This window comes from Rhamphochromis longiceps, linkage group LG18 (genome assembly GCF_057381845.1).
Source record: "Rhamphochromis longiceps isolate RC_006_pf linkage group LG18, R_longiceps_female_GT1.1, whole genome shotgun sequence".
Classification (NCBI taxonomy): domain Eukaryota; kingdom Metazoa; phylum Chordata; class Actinopteri; order Cichliformes; family Cichlidae; genus Rhamphochromis; species Rhamphochromis longiceps.
Genome location: NC_140574.1, coordinates 24,339,325 through 24,356,367, shown reverse-complemented (window position 1 = coordinate 24,356,367; position 17,043 = coordinate 24,339,325). Strand labels below are relative to the sequence as shown.

General features: G+C 40.2%; 2 protein-coding genes across 2 annotated transcripts; both read right to left on the bottom strand.

Moving 5' to 3' along the window:
- Positions 1-203: 203 nt before the first annotated feature.
- On the bottom strand, positions 204-3,882 carry rps15 (ribosomal protein S15). The gene is given in 7 exon segments (XM_085388199.1): positions 204-364; positions 1,511-1,745; positions 2,162-2,247; positions 2,646-2,666; positions 2,668-2,739; positions 2,741-2,787; positions 3,864-3,882. Coding segments are annotated over 7 exon segments (594 nt in total). The 3' UTR covers positions 204-250.
- Positions 3,883-6,269: 2,387 nt separating this feature from the next.
- Positions 6,270-12,148, bottom strand: cnn2 (calponin 2). The gene is made up of 7 exons (XM_085388471.1): positions 11,955-12,148; positions 9,376-9,497; positions 9,179-9,245; positions 8,718-8,855; positions 8,500-8,616; positions 7,692-7,838; positions 6,270-7,112 (listed from the first exon to the last, which is right to left on the bottom strand). The coding sequence occupies exons 1-7, from the start codon at positions 12,009-12,011 to the stop codon at positions 6,807-6,809; spliced, it is 954 nt and encodes a 317-aa protein (XP_085244597.1). The 5' UTR covers positions 12,012-12,148; the 3' UTR covers positions 6,270-6,806.
- Between the last annotated feature and the right edge of the window lie 4,895 nt (positions 12,149-17,043).

Here is a 17,043-nt window from a genome sequence, read left to right as displayed (position 1 = left end):
TTGATGTACATAGCATCTTTTGTTTTGTAAAGAAATGTTACATTTCAGGGACTTAGATCATTTCAGCATAAATCAAAATTCAAACAAAAGCACCTTATCTTTGAGTCTTGCATTCATGAGGTTTCTGTCACCATGCCATCTTTAAAATATGCATTCAATTTTCATTTTGACCCATAATGTAAAAGAAAATCAACACAATCATGTTGTGTGGAGCACCCAATTTTTTATTTATACAAATAATACAGCCATTCTACTTCAGAGGGATGAAACGAGAAGAGTGTGTGGCTCCAATACCAGGGCGACCGTGCTTCACTGGCTTGTAGGTGATGGAGAACTCTCCCAAGTAGTGACCACACATCTCAGGCTGTAGAGAGGGGACAAACAACATGTTAAGTACGGAGCAATAGAATTTTATGTGACAGAGATCAGAACAAATTTACTGACGTTTAAACAAAACGGCTTCTCCTCAACAGCTTGAGCAAAGTGTAATTTGATGTGTACAAACAGGGTTGTGGATTTGAAAAATACAATACAGTAGGAATTCTTTTATACAGGATATGCAAGATTTACTAACGTAATGTATGATTCAAACTACTTTTGGCTGTCACCTTCTTTAAAAGGTGGATGCCCTTCCTGACAACCCCAAAGAGATGTGGGCCTACTCCCTGGATCAACACAGGAACCTTTGCTTGTCAGTGTAAACCTGTACACTTTGGAAACACAAAATAACACACTGACTTGGTCACTACCAAAATAGGGAAGCTTGGAGGCATGCAGGATCTGTGCACATTGAAGCTGGCATACTTAAGGGGTTTTACAACACCTGATTATTATGCATCATCCTGCATTCATAATCAATCACAATGGGTGATTTGGCTCATAGCATATTTTACTGTCAACTTAAAAATTGATGTAATTTTTTTTTTTTTTAATTTAACTGGACAATATGGCAGGTTTAAAATTATGTCCAATACTGCAGTAGATTATGCATCACAGTGTACTCAATGTAAAGCGGTGACTTCAGGAAAACTAGTTTATAGGAAATACATTCTTGGAAAACTGATAAAGACCCCTTAGATTTTTTTTAACCAACTAAGACGTCCCATATTTTCTTTCAATTTAGTGTATCTGTATTTTCCCAGTGTACTAATTATCAGTCATGTTGAATCACTTTGACAACCATAGTCAGATGTAGCTACAGTTCCACATTATATTTTAGTTACATTTGATAAAAACGCTCCGTGAGCCACTTGAGCTGAAAGTCTATTTTTAGAGGGCAATGAGTGAAAACTGAATGAGTTTGTAAATGGGCAAAAGGTCAATTTATTGGTCAGTTATACCTGCTGGACCAATGCACACTTTTGTTTGGGGCCTTTGTTTTTCCCCCAAAATAAATGATAATGGCCTATATGATCCATTTTATTGGATGGGTGCGCTGATTTAGTTCAATGGCAGAAATAAAGCCACCCCAGCTTTTCAAACTGTGCCAATTACCAGACTGACATCTCACCTTGATTTCAACCTGGTTGAAAGTCTTGCCATTGTACACTCCAACCATAGACCCAACCATCTCAGGCAGGATGATCATGTCCCTCAGGTGGGTCTTCACCACCTCTGGTTTCTCCATGGGAGGAGCCTCCTTCTTTGCCTTGCGCAGGCGCTTAAGGAGAGTCTGCTGCTTGCGACGCAGGCCACGGTTCAGCCTCCTCCTCTGGCGGGCGCAGTACAGCTGCATCAGCTGCTCACTAGAGGCAGGACACAGAGGAAAACAATTTAAATCAAGTTTCACGCCTCCAATTCCCAGATGCAAGTAAGAGAAGAAATCACGTGTCCATACACAAACTATTCAATGCTGTCAGACACATAAAGGTTAAAAAAAAAAAAAAAATGGCTGCCAATATTAGACAAGTAAATTCTAGTTTCAGTGTCCAGTCTCAAGCCTCTTTATTCAGTTTTGACCTGCAAGCATCAGAGTTGAATAAATCATCTTAAAAATTGGACAATTTTATTTGATTTTCAGTGAGTCAGTATTATCACTTAAACCCCTCTGAGTGTCTTACTGTGACAACAAATTACGTTATGTCAGGATGTGCAGTAGTAGTACAGTAACTCTAGTTGACTGAATGACATCACCAGTGACCGTATCAGTTGTGTCACTTACTAGGACATGTCCAGAAGCTGGTCCAGGTCCACACCTCTGTATGTGAACTTCCTGAAGGTACGCTTCTTCTTGATCTCGGTATCCGCCTGGAAGAAACGGGATCACCCCGGTGAGTACGTAGCTTAGCATTTTACACTGATGCTTCAGAATTTAACAGGCGTCACTCATTTTCACCATTAAACGTCTACAGGTCGGTTTAATAACCCATGCACAACCAACTACAGTAATATTATAATGATTATTTTATTTCAGCTACTGCTACGAGTAACGCTCTACCACCGGGTTAGCTTAGCCATAGCTCCGGCTAGTACGGAGGCTGTAAACACAGTTTAATCTTTCATTTGGAGCAACGATTTTCTACTGGATGGTAATAAAAACTGTGGAACTACTCGATGACACAGTCAGCTGTTCAAATCAGCAACTTTAGAGCCCCGATGCATACAGATTGTAGTCTGACTAGCTGCGAGACGGAACAAACACCTACCATCTTGCCTGATGTTCCGGGGGAAAAGAACGGCCAGAAGTCTCGCAAGGCCAGATATCGCGTGATTTCTGGCAAACATCCGGTGATGTTTTCCGGGCGTTGATCTCCTCTGTGAACAGCAGGTGGCGCAGCTGCAGAGTTACTGCAGTTTGTGTCCAGTGTCAGATTTCAACCAACGTGTCCTGTTTTCATTACTGTCTGTGTTACCACAGATATGGCAGGGTTAGTTCTGCTTTTTAGGAGGAGAGAAGAGTTACACAAACAAAAACATTACAGGAAAGTAGTGAGCAGACAGATCTTCGCAGAAAGGCAGTAAAAGTGTTCCGAAATTCTTTAAGTCGGATGAAGTATTTTCAGTTCATGCAGTGTCCCAATTGGCCTCAAATCTTATGAGACCATTCATTTAAATAACTAAAACTCCTCACGTTTATCTCATGACTACATAGGTCTAGGTCGGAAACCCCGGGACTAAACATACACAGTTGCAGTCAGTAGTTTAAACACACTGGGGGTTATGGGCATGAATATCATGGTAATTTGTGGCTTTTAAGAGTCAAGAGTCCAAGATCATCAGTTCAAATAAATTTACATCAGTACACGTTATTCAGATGTATCACCACTTTGCCAAGGTCTGGAAGAGGACCCAAATTATCACCCTCAGATGAGAGAAAATTGGTTGGGATGATCAGGAACAACCCGCAAACTACAATAAACAACCAATTTGTTGTATCTTCAAGTGTCCTTTTTGGCTTGCCTGGTTTCACCTTGTGTATACAAGTGCTTCAACTTGACTTTGTATCAACAGCTAGACAGTTAACACTTGGACACAGCTGGGTCATCCAACAAGACAATAATCCCAAGAACATATTAAAACTGGTTTTCAAATGGCTAAAGCAGACCAACATTCAGCTTCTAGAATTCACCTCCCCAAAGCCCCGGGCCTTGATCCTATTGAAAATTGAATGATCAAATATTCAGTCAGAATTATTTGTTGATGTCAATTTCTGACCATACGTGTACAGTTTCTAACTGTCCAGGTTTATATAAAACTAGTTAACAGACTACGGATATATAGCAATATGTAACTTATTTTATTTGTTATACTGGGACTTGGTTACTTATTGCAATGTTATTCATGACCCTTCCCATCTTATATTACGTCATCTCTGCCTGGTTTGTTCTATCTTCAATTGTCCTTTTTAGCTTGCCTGGATTTACCTGTGACGGATGTATACATTGTTTCTTGGTTACACATAAATGCTATGGCACAAATTCAAAATATGTGTCAGTCTAAATAACACGCCCAAGTTCACACCCTGTATGGATTTCATAGTGAATAAGTATTGAAAAATTATAGCACCAAATCAATTGTGGTTTTATTGTTTTATTCTGTTTTTATTTTTATTTTAAATATATATAGATAGATAGATATATAGATAGATATATATATAGAGAGAGAGATGGGAGTGTTTTGTTCACAGTTACATCTTTATGAACAATCTATTATCTCCAACATAGCCCAGAATCTATCTAGCCAAATTTAATGAAGCTTGGTGAGAGTGTTTTCAGAGGAAGACACCGCTCAATTTTGTACAGATCACTTTCCTTAAAACTGTGAAATAGTACACGGGCTTTGGCAGACATCTACGACCTCTGAATGTCTTTCTAGTTAGACAACTACTGAAAGGGCAAACCACACTGATTGTTGAACTCAGCCTTCATTTGGAGCTCTGCTGCACTGCTGACAAAACAAACACTTGCCAGAGCATTTGAAACCCAAACTTACAGCTGTTAATATGACAGTAGGTGTCTCACAGTTTTCCATGACACATGCACACAGACACACACACACACACACACCTACAAGGTCAATATAAAATCAGTTATGCTTTTGCAGATAGTAAATTTGTAAAGCCAAATTCAAACAGCATTTAAATACACGTTTCATTTGACTGAACTGACACCAGCACGCACTCACTGGACAATTCATATGCTACACCAATATGGACATTTTAGCCCTTATTGACATGATGCCAGATTGAGATCTGGTTACTGTGGAGGTCATCTGAGTACAGAAAACTCATTGTCATGTTCACAAAACCAGTTTGAGGTGATTTATGCTTTATGACATGGTCCATTATCCTGCTGAAAGCAGCTGTTAGAATTTTAAAAGGGATGGGCATGGTCGGGTACAATATTCATGTACAATGTGGTGTCGCCCTGTGCTGTCTTTTGCTCCTGTAGCCCATCTGCTTCAAGCTTTGACAGGTTCTGCATTAAGAGATGCTCTTCTGTATACTTTGGTTAATGAGTGGTTAATTAGTCACTGTTTCCTTCTTATTCAAAGCATTCTTTGAACTCTGACATCACAAAGGCCCAGAGGACCAGTTTGTGGTGTTGGATTTTTTATTTTATTTTATTTTTTTAATTTCAGGTTTATTTTTCAGAGTGTATTTTTACATTTATCAGTTTCAGTGTTTTAATCTTTTGAATTGTTATTGTATGAAGGCCATATGCCAGAGGCAAGATTTTGAAGAATCAGTGTAGGTGTTTTAATAAAGACATGACTCAGTCGTGTAAATATCCAAAGTCTAAATAAAGATCAGGTAAGTTGTAATAAAATTAATTAACAAATACTAAGGATGCTTCTTCTGTATTTGTTTTCCATGTTCACAAAATAACATATCCATTTAAATTTCATTTTCACATCAAGTTTTATTTAACAATAACCTTGCAAAGAAAAAGTGCTGCACACTGGTTATTTTCTCTTTCAGACCCAGAGATGGTTGTGTGGGAAAATCCCTGCAGATCAGCAGTTTCTAAAATACTCCGATCAGCCTGTCTGGCACCACCAACCATACCACATTGAAAGTTGCTACCATGCGATTGGCCGATTAGATATTTGGATAAATGAGCCATTATACATAGAGCGGCCGTCGAGTCTGTCTTAATTCAAACACACACACACACACACACACACACACACACACACACACACACACACAAAAAAAAAAAAAAAAAAAAAAGCAGCATAGTCCAATACCAAATTTTATTCAATGTCAAGGTACAAAACAGCCTCCATTCAAAAAAAAAAAAAAAAAAAAAAAAAAAAAAAAAAAATCACAAACATGTATAAATAATAATCTTACATGATCAAATATATGATTGGTTTGCATATCAACCAATATCTAATGAGCCACTGAAACATTGTTCACTGAAAGACAAAGAAGAATCCAGTATTCTTGATTGGAATGTTCAAAACTTCACTTGAGTATCATTTTATCCACTCCTCCACTGTCCAAAGAAAACAAGCCTCTCTCCAGTCAGATTGGTTATGCAAACAAAGGAAATATTTCCTCTGTTAAAAGAGTGAAATAAAGAAGTGAGAGAAATAGCAGAATTTAAAGAAGACTGGTTTGTTCTAACAAATCCATTTTGTTCCCTCATCTGCCAGAATAACCAAAACGGACGATTACCGCATGTCAATACTGAAAGGATGAAGAAGATACTGAAGTAACAACTAACACGAAATAAGTTTACATTCTCATTCACAGGATTTTTTTTTCCTTTTAAAACACAGATGATACAGCTATTACAGGAACATAAGCACTGGTGATTTCATGGAAAGATGCATTTTCTCATAACCATTTATTGTTAACACACACAAAAAAAAAAAAAGAAAGAAAGAAAGAAAGAAAAATCCCTAAGGTTTCACTTTTAGTTTATGTTGCCCTTAAAGAAAATCTTGGGATCCCTCAATGAAACTAATGTGTTAGCAAAGCCACAGGAGGACCCAAAAAAAAAAAAAAAAAAAAAAAAAAAACCCCAACAAAAAAAAATAAACCAAAACAAAACTTTGGCACATGGACAGAAATCCCTGGGATATCTAGCCAAGCCAAGTGATTGGCTTTTGTGGTCACTTCAAATATATAAAGAAATTACAGAAATACAGCTCATGATGATATGTGTAGATGGTTTTGTACAAACAGGGGTAAGAAGACATTTTCGTACAATACTAAGAGGATACGGCCTACAAAAAAAAGGAAGAAAAAAAAAAAGTGCAACATCCTAATGATATAAAAGATAAACCACCTTTCTGTCTCGCAGAACTTGCCAGCCTTACACAATCACGCTTTTCCTTCCTCAGCTCCCTCCAATCTTTTAATAATCTGTTCCATCATCTTGGTACACCTGCTCCTCTTCCTGGTAGCCTTGGTAGCCCTCGTCTTGGTAATCTGGGATGTAGTCACGGGCGACACCAGCTCCATTTTCATCACCTGGAATCTCAGTGGCTTTGGGACAGTACTTGGCATCGTAGATCTGCCGTCCCAAGCCAAAGTTCTGCCCGCTCTGGTTAGCCCCGTCTCTGTATCCCATCTGTAGAGACATGGTGCTGTTGTCACACTTCTCTGTGCCCAGCTTCTGGTCGTAAATGGCACGCCTCGTTCCTGGAGCCGTCATCCCAGCCTGAAGTGGAGACAGGAAAAGGAAAACTGTCAGATTTTGTGGAATTCTCCCCAGCATCCCCCCCCCTTCCTCTCCTCCTGCTTGGCAAACACGAGACTGGCCCCAGACATTTGGCCACTGGGTTAAAGAATACATGTCATTCATCTAGAAAAGATCAGCAACACAGAGGATCTGTTGGGGAAATCAAATGCTACCCGGCAACCATTTATTTCCACTAACAGCAGCTCCCATGGTTTCAACAAACACAGAGCCATAATGTCATTAATGTACTCACTGTAACAAAATGACCATTTTTATAAACTGAGAATATACGTTGATGTCAAGCTATCCTTAATCTAGTATTCTGCTGATGTGTTCAAATTGTTTCCTTAGTCTGTGTTGTAATTTGTTATGGCAAAAATATAACAAAAGACTTTGCTCAGACAGAGACTGAGCTTTGCCTTTTAGATAATACAGGAGTTTACAGCTTTCTACAAGACCAAACATGACCGTAGTTTACAGCAGGCAAAGAACGCCAAGGACAAGCCATAACCAGTGTCCCGAAGCTTATTTCTGCTGCAGTCCTTTAAGAATGCATACCTGACTCGCCCCTTTGTTTGTACCCATCTGCAGACTGATGGTGGTGTTGTCCATGGGGGCCTGGACTGGAGCCTTGGGATCATATAAATGTCTCCTGGTGCCATATGCACTCATACCTGCCTGACTGGCACACTTATTGGTCCCCATCTGAAAAATAGAACAATCACTTGTTGTATATAAATGATCAACAGTCATACAAGATCAATAAAGAGTTTTGGTGTAAACTGTTGCACAACATCACTGCATTTCTCACATTTTATTGTTTTGAGCAAGTGTGGGACTGTTGATACTGGTGCAACACTAACCAAACGTGTTTTAAAAAGTTTTGACTAAGCTGTTCCTCATATTTGCACCGCTCTCAAATTACAGTCGAGGCATTTCTTCATTGCTTGAGAAGTGCTTGTGTTTACTTGATACCCTTCCAGGTAATGGAGGGGGAAGGAAAGAAAAGTAGGGAGGTTTGAAGCATCAGTGACAATGTGCAGCTCTCGCACAGAAGAACGCTACTCAACATGAGATCATCATGACAAAGCCTTCTTTCACAACAGTTTCGCCACTTGCAGCAGTGAGTTCAGCTTTGCGAGCACGTAGCCCACCTGTCAAAACGCAGCCAGAATGATCAGATCATTTAAAAAAAATAAATAAATAAAATAAAAATTCTTATTTCTAATTTTTTGATCTTTATATTTCAGAAGAAAAAAAAAAGAATCAAGTTTAGTCCCTTGTCTGCATTTCCTTTAAAGCCCTGGCCCCGAGTTTCACTCTGCGAGCATCAGTCCTGTGATATTACTGACACTGAAAACTGTACCTGTAGGCCAATGACACACTGTCCAGCCTTCATCTTCTCATCGTCAAACATCCTCTGCTGCTTGTCCGCATACTTCACGCCAATGTCAACCCGCGACTGGCAGCCCTTGGTCTTGGCCTGAGAGAAAAGGCGGTGTAGAAGAGTTCTCATTAAACTGCGATCATTCCCCACAAAAAACTACCACTACCGTTTGTGATGCGACGTTTTTAGAGACTCACCATGCTGGCGAGGGCGAGCAGAGTCGTCTGGACCTGCGTCATGTTGCCATTCTCAAACAGATCATTGGCCTCGAAGATATCATGGGGCTTCAAGCCGTACACTGTGAGAGCTTTGATGAAGTTTGTCAGGTTCTCCAGCTAAAGCCGCACCAAAGTAAACAAGAGCGACAGGTTTTAAGCTGAAGCCGGGCGATTATTTCTCTGCCTGTATCCTCTCATTAACAAGTTGCAGTCAAATATTTTTATAAGCACTAACTATTAAGAAACCAGTTTCAGATAAAAGCAGAAGCAACACTGCTAATGTCCAAGTATAGCCATGAGTGTGATTCAGTGCACTGACATCCTCAGCACAATGCAGGGAAGAGGCAAGTCTAACTGCTTGCTGCACTTCTAGCGTCAATGAAGTGCTCCTGCTCACAAGTCTGCCGCACCCTCAATTAGCTAAAATAAGACAAACTCACCTGGTGCCAGTTCAGTGCTGACTGGTTGATCTTTCTCACAGAGCCTGGCTGCAGCCTGTTAATAAGTCTGCAAAGTAGAGAAAGAACGGGGAAGAAAGAAAGAAAGTGAGCTTTCCAGATCTGTGTGCATATTAAAAACAGATGATCGAGGCCCTGGTGGTTTAGCGTGACAGAACTTTGATGTAGGCTCTGCTTACTCGCACAGGAGGACTCCGTTTTTCAGGCCTTTCTGGAAGTCGGGGCCGATGGAACTGCCGGTGATGTCTTCGATCCAGATCCTGAGCTCCTCTTCCTTCTGAGGGTCGTACTTCTGTGCAATCTAGTTGGTAACAAAGGTCAGAGGTCACATGTGTGTTCTGCAACCAAGTGGGTGGCTCTTTTGAAGAACAGTAGATGCAGTCACACCAGCTTCTTTTGTCAGCAGTGGAATAGCTCGCCCTGTCCTCAATGACCTCCCACTTCAACACTCTTAAGATATAAGAATTCTATTTTTCTCCAGCTGCTGATAACTGAGCCGCGCAAACACCAAGGACCGAGGTGATGATAACCAAAACACACACCACGAAGATTTCAGTTTTAGTTGTTGTTCGTTTTAAAAGGTTTATTGTGACTGCATGAGGCCAGGCTTCATGGTCATCCCCACATTTTCACTTTGACCGACTCCTACAGACAGAGTTGGTCAGATTTCATTCTCATAAATGGTGACTCCACTGTGACCCGACACACACATACACACCCCCCCCCACAGAAACACACACGGATATCCTGTTTGGTAAACTGTAACAAAGTCACCGGAGGCACAGGAAGGGAGCTGCTGTAGAAAGAACAGGGCGCGTCAGTTTTTAAGGGGCTTAACGTGGTCTGCTGACGGCGTCACGGTTGAGGCGTTACTCTGATTTAAAAGCTTTACCGACGGATGCAGAGCATGAGAAAGAGGCCATTCAGGAGGAGAATCGGGGTCACGTAAACAAACAGCAGTTTCATGAGCTGAATCTGAAAGGCGGACAAATGGAGAAAAGTGACCTAAGAGTTAAACAGGTCAGCTTTTCTCCTCCTCCAGTGAAAGAGAAGAAGAAGAAGGAAAAAAAAAAAAAAAAAGTTCTGCGTGCAAACTCACAACCAGCCAACAATTTTTCCTTGTCCCCGAAGGCAATGGGAAACTAAACCGCAAAAGTAACCTACTATTTACATAGAAGCAGGCCGCACACAGCTCACAGCTGGCTGCGCTCTTCAGGAATGCCTGTCTTCTAATTAAATTCCCTTCATCCAGTTATCCGCATATTAAAAGACAACACTGGCCGTTTTAATTGCCCGCAAGGAATCCGACACAGATGTAATTTCCAGCGACAAGCTGAACGCGAGGAATTCAGCCCGCAGTGCTGGGATAAAGGGAGCTGAATGAAGCGAGAAGGGCGCCGGATTGTGTCTGTGTGCCGAGCCGATGAATGGATGTGCACTGAGATGAATAAATAAAACAGTTGGTGGAATTTAAAAGCCTTCAATGCCTCACATTTTAAGGGTGAGCTACGTCACTGACGGCAGGAAATACCACTCTCTTTAGTAGACCCCCCCCCCCTCTCCCTCTCTCTCCTCCTTCAAGGACGCCTGTGGTAATGGACAGAGGAAATCTGCATGCTTTCTTTAAGTCAGCCACATGTTGTTCTGTGGAGATCTGGGGAGGGGATACGACCCTCTCTTTCTCCCTCGCCCCACACAAGGGAACATCCAAAGAATGCAGAAGGGGAGGGGGATGAGGTGGAGGTAAGTTAAAGTGCCCTTATATGCGGGTGTCAAGAGAATGAACAGAAGGCTAAGGACAGATCAGCTGTAACACTTGTGTGAGAGAGAAAAAAAGCAGTCTGCTTCCCAATAACAACGAAATGGACAGTAAGTCACATTCAAAGTACTTTAAAAAAAAAAAAAAAAAGGGGGGGGGGAGGAAAGTTGGCGAAAAGTGATGTGCCAACGTGATCGGGCTTGTCACCTCTGAGGTTTTAACTCGATGCGGCTGTGACCAAATAAACAAGCTGCTTTCCTCACGAAGGTCCCAATCAATAAAGTTACACATTACCCAGAACTTGCGGGGGGGTGTCAGTCGACACCTTGATTTTTCACAGAGTGAGTGGCTGAGGAGGAGAGAGGCTTTGTCCCTGCACTGATCTGGCACGGTGTGGAGAGCAAAGTTAAAGCACGAAGAGCAGCGCTACACCTTACCGCATGAGGGGAAGTGGGGAAACTATTCTTGCAGAAACCACGAGAACACAGAAGCAATGAGAACAGTGGCATCCAATCCGAGGGCTAACAGGTCAATTACATTATCTACTAATGCGGGTCACAACGCAGGGCAGAGAGCTGCACGGGCGGCGGAAAATGCTGGAAACGGGGGTAACTTTTTTTTTTTTTTTTTGCCACAACGACATGCTTGTTTGCCAAGACGGACAACGCCCATGGTGCGATTTTAAGTTAAGTCTCCTGCACGAGCAGAGGGACTAAGGAGGTCCAAGGTGTCTAACTAGACCACAACTTATTTCTTTGCAAACTATTCACACTCGACCAGAGTTTAATTATTCATTTTCCGACTTATATGTATAAAATATAGTTTTAAATCTTTTTATTCAAACTCCCTTTTTACCCCCGCTGATTACCTTTTAACCTGAGCGCCATATTAAAATGGAGGCCAGGTGATTCTCGCGTTAAGAGAGAAGCGCAATGAAGAAGGCGAGAAAAGTTCAATGCGACTTAACTTTATATGGGAGAGAAAAGTATGGCCACCTACCTTGTTTTTCACTTCTGCGGATAACCCATAAGCCGGACCTTTGTTAAAGGAAGACATTTTGAAAGTGTTGAGATTTTTCCTTTGAGAGTGGCAAACAATAATAAAAGAAAGAGACTCCGACTTGAAGATAAAAACTGCGCTAAAATATCTTCGAGTTTGTCTTCCAATGAAACCTCGGACTGAACTAAATACTTCCTTTCTCTTTTACGGGCGCCAATTAGAGCGCTCCCACGGTTTCTGTCAAAGAGTCTTGATTCACGAATCAAGATAGTTCACCCCTGAACGGTCCGTCCCGGAAATGACCCTCCGAAGTTTCTAGGTGTTTTTTGTTTGTTTTGTTTTGTAATTGCAAACTAGCTGAAAAGAGTGATTATTGAATATTTAGCACAATTTCATACAGGTGAAGAAGGAGATCAGTTTCATGTGCTCTTGGTTACGTAATACAGTCGTATTTTTTGTTTATCTTGTTTTTATTTTATGTGTTTTGTTGTTTGTATCTGCATCTGTCTGGGTTAGCCGGTGTTGTGCCAAAAAGTGATTGTCTGCCAAAAACTGATTTCCGGTATTTGCCAAAAAGCGATTGCTCATATTTAAAGTGCTATAAGTAACTTGTTGGGCTATAATATGTTAAACATATGTCAAATGCATCCCTTATGGATGACATAAAGTCATCTTGAGCCACAAACAACATTCGTGTAGCAAGATACAAGCCGCAATCAGTTTTTGGCAGCGACTTTTATATAACCTTTATTTATGCAGTAAAAAAAATCTCATTAACATTAAAAATTTATTTTGTAAGAGTAAGTTGCCCAACAGGACAGCAGAAATGGCAGCAAATATTACAATAGTTCTGTAAAAATATTTTAAGTGGGGATAAAGGACCGGATTGGTTATAATGTAAGTACAAGTTGTAAAGATACTTAAAAAACAGATAATGTTTTAATTCTTTATGTAACCCCTTTGTATCCCCTGTTCACCGAAGTCTATTTACGAACATACGTAAAGATATTACACATAAAAAATACACAGAAACACTGGAAATCAGTTTTTGGCAGACAATCACTTTTTGGCACAAGAAAGACTTTTAGGATTTTAGCATTTTGTGTGTATTTGCACTGGAGAATATAATTCACTGAAAGCATGAACCAGGTAACTAAATACATTAAATATGGGAGGTTAACTTTGGATTTCCAGTTTCATTTCGTTGTTCTTATCTTGCAAAGTGGCTTTACATATTTTAGTCTAGCTCAGATTCTCTAAACACGATCAGGTTTCAGTTTCATTTTTCATTAGCTGTGCTGTTAGTTTTAGTTTCTATCATGGCTGCTGTTTTCACATGTGATATTTGGAATAAATATAATAATAAAACCCTTTACTCAAAGTCAGGTACATGTCCAAATCTCAGTAAACATATGCACCAAATACTCTTCAAGCTGGTTATGCCAACAAATTTGGCCAGGCTGACAAAGATTGAAACTGAAGATATTTCCTGTATACTTTTTTTAAACTTTAGTTTTGCGAGTTTACAGCATTGTTTCAGTTCACTTTTTATTTATTTTACTGTATCTCATACCCGAAAAACACCACCTTCTTCTTTTTTTTCCCTGAAACCAGTGCAGTCTTTTTTTTTAAAATCTTGGTCACCTTGTATGCATATCAGATTTTTTTTCTATGTAAATAGACATTTTATAAGCATGTATCCTACACTTAGAAACTGTTATGTGGCTGTTATAATTATTGTATTTATTATAAATTTGTATTTTTTTAAGTTTCTTGTAATGCTCTTAAGATAAACAATCCTTATAACAGAAACATCTATCGATTTTGTTACACTCATCCAGTTGAAGGTCGTGGGGACTGAAGTCTGTCATGACTGTCGTGGGGTGAGAGGCAGGGTACAACCGGAACAGGACACTGATATGTGGCATGGGTTGAAGCTAGAGTACCCAAAGAAAACCCACAAAGAAAAGGAAGCTCCACACAAAAAGGCCTCAGACTGTATTTGAACGCAGGATCATCTTGCTATGACGTGACAGTGCCAACTGCATGAAAGCTTTCAACTGATATGTAAAAACGACCCATTAGATAAAGAGCACATATATAAATAATTAAGCAATGCCTGTCATGAGTTTAAATGTATTTTAGGCCTCCATTCAAAACGCACTACTGCACTACTCAGTAAAAAAATATTTAAGCAACAAAGCGAGAGAGGGGACTTCTCTTGATAGTCCTGTATACTCTTCGTTCCACGCTTCGTTAATCGATCCTAAGCTCCACCTTTCCACTGCTCTTCCTTAGGTCGCGATTTATATCAAAAACTCCTTATATGGAAGGAAACTTCCCAAATTCCTGAATAGTGGGAGTGAACCTCTGGTCCCACCCTGCATACCAGACGTGGAGAGAGGACGAGACAAATTGTCGCACTTTTTTGAGTCACGGTCAGGGGGGAGAAAAAAGTTATTTGGGAATGAGCTACTGGGCTGACGTAATGTCGGTGGTGTGAGGTTTTCAGATAACAAAACTTCTCCTGGCATGTCAGCATGTGTGAAAGTCCAGGATGCTATGTAAGACGTATCTAAGACAATGTATTAGTGGCGCATAATATGATTTAAGCTGGCAGTCAGCTGGACAGGTCAGGGGGTTCTTTCTTTATCTTATTTCGACAAAAATATGTACAATAGGCTGCTTTATGACAGTGGTACATCAGATTAGTATGACTCCATGAGACACCGACGGTTCCTCCCGACATGGACACATGCTGGAGCCCATCAGTGTTACTACCTGCACTCATCGGATACATCTTTCTTTCTTCTTCAGCTGATGTCTTTGACATCCCCTTGAAAAGTTTGTCCAACATATACTGTATTAAATATTGTAAAAGTATGGGGGTTTTGACTGTTGTTGTTTTTTTTAAGTTTTGAAATCTGTCCCACTGACTGGGGACAATCCCACTGACGTTATTCTCCATCTTTCCCGACTATCCATCCAGTATCAAACTACTTCCTTTCAGCAAGTGGGAAGGAAAAACTCCCTTTTAACAGGAAGAAAGCTCCAGCAGAACAAGGCTCAGAGAGGGGCAGCCAACTGCTGCAACGGTGAGGGCAGGGAGACAGGACAAATGACACACTGTGGAAGAGAGCATTGATTTATGAGTATGAATATGCGACCCAGGGACCCAAATTAATCCACCAAAGCTTTACTCTTGTAAAAACTGCAGTTAAATAATTAATACCTGAAATATTTCAATAATATGCACCACTGCTGGTGGATTATAAAAGAAAGTTTCATTCCTAAAAACTCCTTTCCACTAGGATCCATAAATATTAACGTGCTTGCAATGACAGTAGACTGAATGTGGAAAAAACAGAGATATTGTTGAAAGTACAAATATTTTTAAGATGTGCCTCCTAATAATTTGTGCTGTAAACAGATGTTTGATTCATTTTTAGAACGCATATTCGATCGAAGATGAAGATCTATAAGTTATAAAGTCATAAAGGTTTTCATTGAAATTGTGTCGTATGTAGCCTGTGAACTACAATGACAGATTAAATACTTTGGAATTTTTTTAACATTCGAATCCAAGTGAGAACCATCCAATCCTCAGTTGGTCACTTGGATCATTTATTTAGATGTTTGATGAGACACGTTTCTTTCAGTCCATTATATTTTATATAGTTCCCATTTTCAGAGGCTCAAACGTAATTGGACGTTTGACTGAAAACTTTCAGGCCAGGCCTTTTTTTTCTCGTCATTTCACAGCAAATTGAACAGATAAAAGATCTGGAGTTGATTTCAAGTGTTGATCTTTCATTTTGCACGCCTGAAAAACCCAACAAACCAGTCAGAGATAGCAGAGACCTTAGGAGTGGCCAAATAAACAGTCCTTAAAAAGAAGGAATTCATTGTCAGAAAGACCCCAGGAGACATCTAAAGTGCATGATAAGATAATTATTTCCATGGTTAAAAAAAACCCCACTACAACATTTAGACACGTGAAAACACTCTCGAGGAAGTAGGTGTGTCATTGTCCAAGTAATGTGAATGCACAGGGTGCAAACGCCTGGTTATACTCAAGAACAGGGAGGACTTTGCCCCCAAAAAAGCCTTCACCGTTGTTTGGATTCACCTTTTATTATGGATGAAGTTTGGAGAAAGAAAGAACAGCTCATGATCCAAAGTACACCATGTGTTAAACACGGTGGAGGCAGGGTTAGTGCACGGGCAAATATGTGTGCCAATGGAAGTGGGTTACTAGTGTGTACTGATGATTTGAAACTAGTTTCACCCACATATTAAAAACTATCCTGATATTTAAAATCATTTATTTGACCAATTAATTTTGAAGCTGAGAAATTCGGGGAGAGGGTTTAAAAATGGCTATAACTCTACAACATTTAATGCAAAATTGTTCTCAAATCCAAGCTGAAACTATCCTGTTTTAACCTGAGCAGAAGAAAGCCCCATAAAATATCAGTGATCTAAGCCCAGGTGTATCTCCTCAGTGTCTGAGCATCCTCCTGGTCATAAATACAGCTGGATTTCTTTGTACATGTAACAGATGATACCGTCATACAGGTGTGCGGCAGGCTGATTCAGTGTGAGGGTAAACGCACCAGAGGGCACTTACTCATCCTGCTGTCTTATGTGATTACATCAGCTGACTGAGTCATAGGAGGAGTGACGTAGGCAAAACATTCTTTAGCCTATTGAACATGTTGCAACCCAAAGGCAATCAGAATTACAACCAGTAGGTGCCGAAAAACTGTTGCTTTACTACACATATGGCCAGTTTAAAAGGGTGGGATTATACTTTTAGACTAGTAAAATGTACTGTTTAATAACAGAGGACCTTTTGTAGCGTGGGCCCAGTAAAATCATAAGAATTATTGATGAATTTGAACCGATATTACTCTCATCATTTTACATCTCTGGTGCAGACAAAGAACACACATGGACAATGTGCACCCCCACATGGACGACATGTGTAAATGCACCAATTAAAAGTCCACCTTCAAACAAAAGGCACAGTTTAGATTAACTACTTAAACCATAAAAGACCTGACGGCAGCCAAGATTTAGATCTTTT

Bases quoted from the DNA above. Each gene is read 5' to 3' on its own strand.
- cnn2 (XM_085388471.1), bottom strand. From the start codon at position 12,011: ATGTCTTCCTTTAACAAAGGTCCGGCTTATGGGTTATCCGCAGAAGTG. The intron at 8,856-9,178 runs GTGAGTTTGTCT...GTGCGGCTTTAG, and splicing joins CAGCACTGAACTGGCACCAG to CTGGAGAACCTGACAAACTT. The intron at 7,113-7,691 runs GTATGCATTCTT...TCTCCACTTCAG, and splicing joins CAAACAAAGGGGCGAGTCAG to GCTGGGATGACGGCTCCAGG.